General features: G+C 34.1%; 1 protein-coding gene across 1 annotated transcript in view; it reads right to left on the reverse strand.

Moving 5' to 3' along the window:
- TMEM135 (transmembrane protein 135) overlaps positions 1 to 12,505 on the reverse strand; it is a 246,458-nt gene that overhangs the window by 196,636 nt on the left and 37,317 nt on the right. Inside the window, exons 2-3 of the mRNA XM_057748266.1 lie at positions 7,696 to 7,823; positions 4,957 to 5,049 (exon numbers count right to left, since the gene is read on the reverse strand). Coding sequence (XP_057604249.1) covers positions 4,957 to 5,049; positions 7,696 to 7,823 — 221 coding nt within the window. The remainder of the gene's footprint in view (positions 1 to 4,956; positions 5,050 to 7,695; positions 7,824 to 12,505) is intronic.

Here is a 12,505-nt window from a genome sequence, read left to right on the forward strand (position 1 = left end):
TAGACAGAAATTTAGTAATGATATAGCTCAGGCATTTTCAACAAAGGAGGGATTTGTCCCATAGGGAGTGTGTTTCCCATGGAAACATTATTTGTTGTCTCAATTTGGTGGACAGAGGAAGGAAGTGCTAATGGTACATAGGAGTACAATGCGCAAGACAGTCCTCCTCAAAACAAAGAATCATCTGGCCTGAAATATGTCAATAGTGCCAAGATTGAGAACCCCTGCTAGAAATGAAGAACTACATCAATCTGACCTTGTTGATATTTTTTAAATACTAGAAACAGGCTAAAATAAACCACAAAAAAAATAAACAAAAACAAAAAAACACATGATCATATCAGTTGATCCAAAAAAAGACATTTGACAAAATACTATACCAATTCATGATCAAGGCTCTCAGCAAAACTAGGGATACACGTGAACTTCCTAAACTTGATAAAGAATATCTTAAAAAAACAAACAAAACCCTACAGCTAATATGATACTTAAAGGTGAAAGACTGGACTCTTACCCCTAAAATCAAGAATGAGGAAATGACGTACCAACACAATAAAGCAAGGAAAGGAGGTAAAAAGATACACAGACTGGAAAGGAAAAAAATAAAACTGTCCCTATTTGCAACAACATAATTTTTCATGTGAAAAATCTCAAAGAATATGCAAAAAAACTCCTAGAACTAATAAATGAATTCAGCAAAGTCCCAGGAATCAAGATCACGAATTCAAAAAACCAATCATACCTCTATGTTGTAGCAACAAACATATGAAAAGTAATATTAAAAACATAATACCCCCTACCTCACATCACAGACAAAAATTAACTCAAAATAGATCAAAGACCCAAATACAAGAACAAAACTATAAAATTCTTAAAAGAAAACATAGGAGTAAATCTTTGTGACCTTAGATTGGATAATGGCTTCTTAAATATGACAAAAAAACACAATCAAGAATAAAATAGGGGGACTTCCTAGGTGGCGCACTGGTTAAGAATCCGCCTGCCAATGCAGGGGACACGGGTTCGAGCCCTGCCCCAGGAAGATACCACATGCCTTGGAGCAACTAAGCCCATGTGCCACAACTATTGAGCCTGTGCTCTAGAGCCCGTGAGCCACAACTCTTGAGTCCATGTGCCGCAACTACTGAAGGCCACGCACCTAGAGAAGCCACCACAATGAGGAGTCTGTGCACCACAATGAAGAGTAGCCCCCACTTGCAGCAACTAGAGAAAGCCCATGTGCAGCATCGAAGACCCAACACAGCTAATAAAAAAATTAATTTTTTAAAAAAAGAATAAAATAGGTAAGTTGGACTTCAAAATTTAAAACCTATGTGCTTCAAAGGACATGATCAAGAATATAAAAAAACAAGGCACTGCGTGGGAGAAAATATCTGTAAATTATATATCTAATATGGGACTTGTATCTAGAATATCTAAAGAACTCTTAGAAATTAATGATAAAAACATAAATAACCCAATAAAAAACAGGTAAAGGATCAAAACAGACATTTCTCCAAAGAAGATATACAAATGGCTAGTAAGTATTATACATGAAAAGTTTCTCAACACCATTAGTCATCTGGGAAATGCAAATCTAAATCACACCTTAAAGACTACTTCACACTCTCTAGGATGACCTAAATTAGAGAGACATATAATTACAAGTGTTAGCCAGGATGTGAAGAAATTAGACCCCTTACTGATAAGAGAGAATGAAAAATGGTGCAACACCTTCACTAAACACTTTGGCAGTTCCTCAAATGGTTAGGCAGAGTTACCATGAGCCAGCAATAACAAAGAAGCCCTTCCATCTTCTTAAGCTTACTACTAAATAATTCTTATAACAAAGGAGAAAAACTAACTAAAATTACAGAATTTCTAGAAAATGATAATATAAATACTACATATCAGAATCTTTGGGATATAATTAGAGCAGTGATCAGAAGAAAATTTATAGCCTTAAATACTTATATCAATAGAACTTAAAGAATGAAAGAAAATAAATTAAGCCTCAAACTAAACAGATTTTTAAAAGGAAAGCAAATTAGAAAAGAAAGAAAGAAAGAAAGAGAGAGAGAGAGAAAGGAAGGAAGGAAGGAAGAAAGAAGGAAAAAGAAAGGAAGAAGATGGAAGGGAAAAAAAATGAAAGCAAGAATTTAAATAGAAAACCAAAAAACAGAATAAATGATTCACTGAAAAGCAAATTAACAAATTACCAGCTAATAATAACACAAAATAAATAACAAATTGAGAAATAACCATTGAAAACATAAAATTCAACCAAATCAGAACAGACTACTTTGTACAAACTTCATGCAAATAAATATAAAAATCTTTATAAAGTGGATAACTTCTGGGAAATGGAATTTTTAGGAGAGGGATAACTTTCTAACTATTAGAGAAAGTTAATAAACTCTTTCTCTATTGAGTGAGGTGAAAGTTTAAACAGACTAGTTTCCAGAGAGGAAACGGATAACTTTTTCTAAGAACTACCACATCCAAACAAGTCCCCATGGCCAGGAGGTTTCACAGAGGAACAAACCAAATACTCAAAGGCCAGAAAATTCAATGCTACTTAAACTACACCAGAGCAAGAGGGAAAAAAGTGAAAACTCATGAAGTATTTTATAAAGTAAATATGACACTGACACTAAACCTGATAAAGAATGCACACACACATAACACACACAACTAGCCAGTCTCACAAACAGTGATGTCATGATCAACTGAGGTTCATTCCAGCAAAGCAAGGGTTGTGGAATGTTAGGAAATCCATCCATCTAATTCACCATAAATAACAGATTCATTGGAAAGCTCCGGTGATTACCACTTTAATCACATATTCAAACTTGGAAATGGACTTCCTGATGGCCTCAGCATCATTTATGAATCAGTAAATTCTTACCAAGAACGTTGAATCCAAACCTAATCAAGTCTTTAGACTGAAATTCAAGTTTATAGGAAATACCAATTAAACAATTCCATAAGGAAAAATCTCAGACAAACCAGAAGTGTTTTACACACAACAAGACAACTGGGCTGGTCACATAAATAAGTCAATGCCACGGGAAAAAAAAAATAGGGAGATTAACCTAGATTAAAAGGAAATAAAGATAAAAACAGATGATTGAACTTCGTGTACCACCCAAAAAAAATAAATAGATAAAATGAAAAAAAAAAAGGAAATAAAGAAATAGAACACCATACATCAACTCTGACTAGATTCTGGTTCAAAAAGACCACTATAAAGCATTTTAGGACAATAAGGACAAGATGGTAGTCCGGGATGACTGGTAATTTTCTTATGTGTGATGACAGTGCTGTAATTATGTAGGAAAGTACCCTTATTTTAGAATATGCATACTAACGTATTCAGGAGTAAAACGTCATGTTGTCTACAATGTACTTCTATATGGTTCATACACACATACACACACACACACATATATACCACATATACATAGACATATGATCACATACAAATACAGTAAAAATGGTAAAATGTTAACAACTGTTGATTCTAGTTGATCATTACACACATGTTCATTTCAACATTTTCTGCTGAAAAGTAGGCAAATAACTTCAAAAATGCCACCTAATTAAAGTGCTAAAAAATAAATAAATCAAAACAAAGTTCATTTAAAGCATCTTTAAAGTTTCATATGTGAGTAACATAGTTTGAAATCATATTTCCAAAACCAAAGTTCAAATTTTTAAGTTGAATTTAAAATTTAAATCAGGAAGTTACAATCACCAGAACAAGGCTCTCCTTACTTATGGGCAAAAAAAACAATAAAAATACTTAACACAACACACTTACCATGTGTCAGGCACTCCTCTAAGCACTGTTACATAACTAACTCGTTGAATGCTCTGAACAACCATGTGAGTAGATTATCACTACCTCCATTTTTCAGGGAAGGTAGAAGCAGCAGAAGTCACACAATAAGTGGCAGAGCCAGTCTCCCAAGCCAGACAGAACCCACACTCTTAACTACTATTCTGTACTGACCTCTCAGGTGGGATAACCTGTGTTTCAGGCAATATTGACTTGATTTTGCTGGGGTTCTAACACCCTCTGATTTTAGTAATTTTAATAATCCAAAAGTATCATCAAACAGAATCACAAAAATGTAGATACTGTTACATTTATAAGAATGCATTAAAATGCTTTCAGGTGGTTTAAGTAAATGTTTAGTTACCTAAAAAGACCTATCTATATTCTTACTAGGAGATTGATGATTACAACAAACATCTCCATAAACTGAAAGATGACCCCATCTTAATTAATACATAACAATATCTTGATTCTCTGGGATAAAGATGGAATCAAAACAGTTCTCAGCAATAAAAATAATTACTCCTGAGATGGCAACAATTCTTTTATGCAAAATGTTTAACCTCACCAGTTTACCTGACTGAAAAACTTACATAACAGTTTGTAGCATTTTGTAGAAAAGTTATTATTCCACATGGAACACCTTCAAGTTGATAAAAATGAAACTTTTAAATGAGAAGATACCTTAAAAATAATGATTGACTTAATAGAGGTCAATGAGCCTGAAGCAAATTACAGATCTAGATGATAAAAGAAAACTACTTTTATTTTCTTAAGTGTGATAATTCTATTGCAGTTATGGAAAAGATCTTTAATTAGAATTTACGCATGCCATGTTTTAGTTTGGCACACCAGAGAACTCTGATTTTTTAGTAAACAAGGACTAATGGGCATTATTACTATATAATGTCAATCATAATTTTTATAGGCTTAAAAACATAAATAAGTATAAAATTAAATTTTCCACCAAATATTTGCAAGACCAAAAAATATATGTGGAAATATTTCTCCTCCCTGGAACACGATAAACAATAAGCCAAAAAAACCCAAATCTCTAGTTGGGGTGGCAGACAGTAAATCAGTTCTGTTAAATATGTAGGTATGTAAAATTTTACCTGCTTTTTCTCTCAATTAGAATGGCCACATAAGATGCTGGCAAAGCGGCACCAAAGCCAGGACTCCACGAGTAGAATTTTCCCAGTATCTTCCTGAAATTGAAATTTGGAATGATTGTATGAAATTTCTTGTTGGTCACTTCAGTTATTACACACAGAAGCTCCCCTTCTCAGTTCACCCTCTATATAAATGTCCCACAGCACCTCAAATTCAATATGTTCAAAACCAAACTCATTATCTTTCTCCCCTATCTCCATGAACTTGTTCTTTCTCCTCTCTTTTCCTAGGTTAATGACATCAACAACTACTTATTCACCTATGTGTGACACTTTGAGACATCCCTGGCTTCTCCTTCTTCCTTACTCTACATATGAAATCATTCCCTTAAATATTTTTATATATAATTTATCTCTCAAATTCCTCTCCAACCTACTGCCCTTGCCTCAGTTAAGTCCCTCACCATCACTTCTTCAGGCTATTACAACAGCAAACTATACGGTACTGCTCCTTCCAATAATTTAATCTGCTATATTCACTCAGACATTCCCTGGATCCAACACTGTTCACTCTGCAAACCCTCTATATTCTCAGTTTCCTTATCTATCAAAAGGGGATAAATGTATTTACCTATCTCATACAGTTGTTGTTATGGTGGCAACATGGATTTTCCCTAGCACCATGCATGACACATAGGAAGTACACAGAAAATGTTAGCTATTATTATTATTATTACTACTAGTACTATTTCTTTTATTATGGCTCTTTTTTTATTGACGTATAGTTGATTTACAATGTCATGTTAGTTTCAGGTGTATAGCAAAGAGATTCAGTTATACATATTTTTTTTTTCAGATTCTTTTCCCATATAGGCTATTATAAAATACTGAATATAGTTCCCTGTGCTACACAGTAGGTCCTTGTTGGTTATTTATTTTATATATAGTAGTGTGTATATGTTAATCCCAAACTCCTAATTTACCCCCTGCCTTTCCCCTTCGGTAACCATAAATTTGTTTTCTATGTCTGTGGGTCTATTTCTGTTTTGTATGTAAGTTCATTTGTATCATTTTTTTTTCAACTACTACTATTTTTTTTAACACATGATAGATATTCAACAAATGTCTCTCCTTCTTTGCTTCTACAACCCTGGATAAGTTTTTCTTACATCACTTACTAAACTACTTTATATTTTTTAATTATATGTGTATATAAAATTTATCATTTACTAGAACATATCCCTTGAAACAAAGAATCTGCATAGTGTCTCACAAATTATAAATGGCCATTAGCTGCTGGGGTTTTTAAAGAGGAAAAAAAAAGAAATCTGGAGATATTAAAAGATTCTTTTTTCTTTTCAAGAACAGTATCTTCCTAAGAAAGAGATAAGCAAAAAAATTATAAGAAATTATCTGAACAAAGTTGGTCAACTGCCAAATGATGTATTATAGAAAAAAATATATGTTATATACATACAAATAAGGATCAAGAATCACAGATGAAATGATCTTTTTAATTGAAGCTTAGCTTTAAAAAAATTAGAAAACCTACATATAACATGGGTATTTTTGCAATGGACATCAGAAACTTTCTGCCTGAGAAAACTGGAGGTGATTCTTCCTCCAATATAAAATCCACAAAGGACTTAACAAGTTACTGAATATAAAAATTAAAGGAAAATAATTCAATGAGTCAGTTATAGAAGGAACACAGATGTTACCTTCTTGTAAGTATTTTTATGTTTCCACAACTTAACCAAAAGGTTCATAGAACTTAAATATGCTGCAAGAGCAATTCATCATTATTGCAATTTTTAAAACCTAATTATCTTATAACTCTATTTTTAGAATTTTAGCAAGTATTAGAAACTTTCCAGAGGCTACGTGATAAAGAGTTTCTTATACAGATTTTCAGGTCAACTTAAAGGCATGACTTACTCAATTGTACAAACTTTATCAATTATTTTCTGCATAATCTAAAAGTTTATAAATATTAATGTTCTTAAGAGAAAAAAATCTATAAAAGAAATTTGGAAATTATATTTCTAACTGCAGTTAAAATTTACCTACAGCATTACTTTGGGCAATACTAACTGGGTAACACTAATATTAATATAATGTGAAGTTAGTATTTTAACTTGACAAGTTAAAGTAGTTTGGGTTTCAACAAGCATCGGTGGAAAAGACAAAAAGTAAATATCTAGTAAACACGCTAGGTACATCACAACACTAAAAACTGAATTCTAACTGCATGTATATTGTATGAAGCATGTGACACAGATAATGCACTGAATCAGGACCAAAAGTTTCATCAGTAAGATACACCAGAAGTTTTACAGATAAACACGAGAATTTTAGAGTCCTTTTGAAGTCCGTTCACTGCATACGGACCTAACCTATATCATGGATAGTTGCTTTGAATTCCTCATCTATGAAACTGAAAAGTTAAGAAATCCTCATTAACAACTCAGTAAATATAGTGGGCCTCAGAAAATGTGTGATACATTAAAGCACTTTTGCTATATAATCATAGCAATAATTTGAAGTTTATATCATATCTTTAGGCCAAGAGGCCCACACTCCTGATTTTACAAGCTTTCTTTGAAATAAATAAATGTCATTTCACAGAGAGGAAAAAAATACACAAGCAGTGACCTGCACAATATTTATATAAACATCTGTTTGTTTCAGTTTCAACAAAGGAATCTGTATTAAACTCCAGTGGTGATTATGAGTACCAACCTTAAAATGCAAAAGAAAGCCATATACAAGGCCCCATTAGCAGTCAGAAATGAAGCAGATTGCAGGATCTCAGGGAGCAGTTTGTGTAAATAATAGTCTAATTTTCGTTTCCGGAGAATTGCTGCAATCTGGAAAGAAAGAGGCTCTTGTTTAATCCAACCAACTTTTCCCACTTAAGTTAGTTCTTATGTGGAAGATACTGAAATAATAGCATATAGTTAAAAATTAAAGTAAAAACTCTGGCATTTTACTGGATCCTCTATAAAAATTCAATTTCCGAGATGGAAAAGAAGACACTTTAATTTACTGAAGGTATAATGGGTAAAATAAACACCAAGAAATTACAACATGGGGGACTTCCCTGGTGGCGCAGTGGTTAAGAACCCACCTGCCGATGCAGGGGACAGAGGTTCGATCCCTGGTCCGGGAAGATCCCACGTGCCATGGAACAACTAAGCCTGTGCACCACAACTACTGAAACCTGTGCACCTAGAGCCGGTGTTCCACAAGAGAAGCCACTGCAATGAGAAGCTTGCGTACTGCAACGAAGAGTAGCCCCTGCTCACAACTAGAGAAAGCCCACATGCAGCAGCAAAGACCCAACGCAGCCAAAAACAAAAAAAATAATTAATTTTTAAAAAAGAAATTACAACATGGATCATATGATAAGTAACCTACAAATGTTGAGGTAAATATTTATAATGCCTTAAAAAGTTTTAAACTGCAAAATAAAATACTTTTAAATGGAAAAAAAAAGTTCAATTCAAACAGAAATTGAATGCTAAAACAAAACTACATTACAGGTATTATCAGCCTGGATATTAGAGAACTTCAGTGATAAAAACCAGAGGAATTCATCATTCAGTTTCACTGAGAAGGGGATATAAGGGCCTTCCCTGGTGGCACCATGGTTAAGAATCTGCCTGCCATTGCAGGCGACACAGATTCAAGCTCTGGGCGGGGAAGATCCCACATGCCGCAGAGCAACTAAGCCCGTGTGCCACAACACTGAGCCTGCACTCTAGAGCCCAACAGCCAAAACTACTGAGCCAGCATGCCACAACTACTGAAGCCTGCCTGCCTAGAACCCGTGCTCCACAACAAGAGAAGCCACCACAATAAGAGGCCCACACACCGCAACAAAGAGTAGCCCCCGCTCGCCTTAACTAGAGAAAGCCCACACACAACAACAAAGACCCAACACAGCCGATAAATAAATAAACAAATTTATTAAAAAGAGAGAGAGAGAGAAGGGGATATGAGTTAGATTAGGAAGAATAGCAGAATTCTCACAAGTCACTAGGAAGAAACGCTTTTCTATCATGATGAAACAATATTATCAAAGGAACAAAAGTTAAGACGACAGAATTAGGGAATGAGGGAGAGAATATAAGAAGGCACAAGACTGACTAGAGAAAGGGAAGACCAGAGAACTCTGCATTCACTCCTTACCGTTCTAGACATAACACTTTCCCTATGGTCAGGGATCAACAAATCTAATGGTCTCTTCTCAGTTCTTTTCTTACTGTACCCCTTTGAAGCCTCTGCTAATCTCCTACATCATTCAATTAAACTATTATTAAAAATTATGTCGTACACAGGAAAAAAATGATGAATAAGCTCTAACCCTTGCCTTCAAGTAAGATAAAAACTTGATAGGGAAATAGACATATAAACCATAAACTACAATACGGCAGTGTGGTAAATGCTAGACTAGAGGAAGGAGAATGCTATAGAAGAAATACATACTAGAGTGCCTTCCCTGGTGGTCCAGTGGTTAAAAATCCAGCTTCCAACGCAGGGTTCTGCGGTTCAATCCCTGGTCAGGGAACTAAGATCCTACATCCGTGGGACAACTAAGCCTGCACACTCTGGAGCCCACGTGCCAAAACGAGAGAGCTTGTGCCACAACACAGCCAAAATAAAGATATAAAAAAAAACAAAAACAGAAACAAAACTGTTCTATTAATAAAAAAGAAGAAGAAAAAGAAGAAATACATATGAGAGCATGACCAATAAGGAGATGGGACTGAATGTCTGGAAGATGGACCTTAACAAATAAGTAAAATTTTGACGAAAGAGAAATTTCCATGGTTTCTGTTACTTCATTCTTTTCATTCTCTCATTATAACTCTAAATGCTATACCTTTGTTAGCATTTCTTCCTCAGATCTCTACTCATTCTATATATGCTCTCTCCCGTAGCATCATCTATCATGTCAAAGTAGGAATTTCAACAAACCCCAACATTTCCCCTAAATTTTTAATCCATACTTCAAGTGCCTATTGGACATGTCAATAAAGACATGCCACAAACATTAAAAAAAAAAAAATCAGCATGTCCAAAGTAGAACTTGTTATATTTCCCAAAAATGTTTTTACTTCTGTGTTTCCAACCTCAAGTAATAGTATCACATCCATCCCATTACTTAGAAACAAGATGCTGGTGTCAATTTCAATCAACCATCTCTTCAGTCCTAATGGTTTCCTAGTATCTTCAGGTTTTAGACTTAACAGTGGGCAGAATATGGTACTCTGTTATATACGCAAGTAGTTACAGAAAAAAATCCTTTCTGTTCCTGGAAAGGAAGAAACAAACTTTCCCTATTTGCAGATAACCTGATTTCCTACACAGAAATTCCCAAGCAATTTACATACATACACACACACACACACACACACACACACACACACGCCTACTAGAACTAATACAGCAGTTTAGCAAGGGCATAAGATATAAGATAAACATACAAAAATTATCTGTATTTCTATGTAAGAATAATGAATACATGAACACCAAAATTAAAAATACAATAGTATTTATAACTCCTCAAAAAATAAAACACTTAGGGAAAAATCTACAATACCCATACAGGACTTGTATGCTGAAAGCCACACAGTGCTGATGGAAGAAATCAAAGAACATATAAATAAATGTTCACAGAGAGGAAGTCTCAACAATGTAAAGATGTCAATTCCACAAAGCAATACACAGTTTTAACACAATTTGAATTACAATCACAGAAAAAGTTTTGTAAATGTGGACAGGATTATCCTGAAATTTATATAGAAAAGCAAAGGAACTATAAGAGCTAAAACAACTTTGAAAAAGAGAATAAAGTGGGAGGAATGAGTCTACCCAATTTCAAGACATTATACAGCTACAGCAGTCAGGTTTTGTGATATTGGCAGAGGGACAAATAGATTAATGAAACAGAGCAGAGAACCTACATATAGCCCCACACAAACATATCCAAAAGATTTCTGACAAGCTACAACAGCAATTCCATGGAGGAAAAATAGTTCTTTCAACAAATGGTTCTGGAGCAAACAGACATCCACAGGCAAAAAAAAAAAAATTAACCTCAGCCAAAGTCTCACACTTTATACAAAAATTAATTCAAAATGTATCAGAGACATAAATGTAAAACATAAAACTACAAAACTTTTAGGGGAAAAAAAATCAGAGAAAATCTTAGGGATCTAAGGCTAGGCAAAAGCACAATTCATAAAAGGAAAAATTATAAACTATATTTCAGAATTACAACTTTTTCTCTGTGAAAGACCTGTTAACATAAAAAGCCTAGCTACAGAATGGGAGAACTACACATCCAGCAAAGGACTAGTATCTAGAATACAGAAGGAAACCTCAAAATTTAACAGTAAAAAATTAAACAATTCAATTAGAAAACACAAACGATAGGAACAGATATTTCACCAAAGAGAATGTGCAAGTGGAAGATAAGCACATTAGCTATTAAGGAAAAGCAAATTAAAACCACAATGAGCTATCACTACAGAACTGTCAAAATGATTAAATTAAAAAGTATGGGAAAAGACCAAATGTTGGCAAGGATGCAGAGAAATTGGATTGCTGGGGGGAATATGAAATGGCAAAAGCATTCTGAAAAATAATTTGATAGTTCCTTAAAAAACTAAACAAGCAACTATCATATGACTCAGCAACTGCAGACCCAGATGTTTATCCTAGAAAAATGAAAATATATGTTCACCCAAAATTTGTGCACAAATGTTTACAGCAGCTTTGTTTGTAATAGTCAATAAATGGAAACAACTCATATGTCCTTTAAGAGGTGGATAGTTTAAAAAACTGAGGTGTATCCACACCATGGAATACCATTCAGCAATAAAAGGAACAAGCTAGTGATACATGACACAGTATTGACGAATTTCCAGAGAATTATGCTGAGTGAAAAAAGCCAATAACAAAAGACTACATACTATACAATTCTATTTACATAACATACATGAAATGACAAATTTATAAAAATGAAGTATAAATTAATGGTGACCAGGGGTTAAGAGGAGGTGGGTAAGTGGGAGGGAAGTGGGATTGCTATAAATGGGCACCATGAGGGTTCCCTGTGGTGATGGAAATGTCCTGTATATGGACTACATCAATGGCAATTATTTTGGTTGTAATATTTTACTATCATTTTGCAAAGGTGATACCAATGGGAGAAACCATATAAAGAGTATGGGGAATCTCTCTATTATTTCTTACAACTGTACAAGAATCTACAATTATCTCAAAATTAAAAGTTCAATTTAAAAAAAAGGAGTCATCCACATGGCCAATGGGCATATGAAATATGCTTAGCATCATCAGTCATCAGAAAACTGCACAATAAAATGCCACTACACACACACACCAGCACATCTAAAATAAGAAGAAATGACAATGCAAAGCACTGTCAGAAATGAAGAAGTAACTGCTTATTTCTACCAAAAGTCATATTCAAAAGTCTATCTGTTATCACAAATACTGCAAAACACCTAAATGTCCATTA

The sequence above is a fragment of the Hippopotamus amphibius genome, chromosome 9 (assembly GCF_030028045.1).
Source record: "Hippopotamus amphibius kiboko isolate mHipAmp2 chromosome 9, mHipAmp2.hap2, whole genome shotgun sequence".
Lineage (NCBI taxonomy): Eukaryota > Metazoa > Chordata > Mammalia > Artiodactyla > Hippopotamidae > Hippopotamus > Hippopotamus amphibius.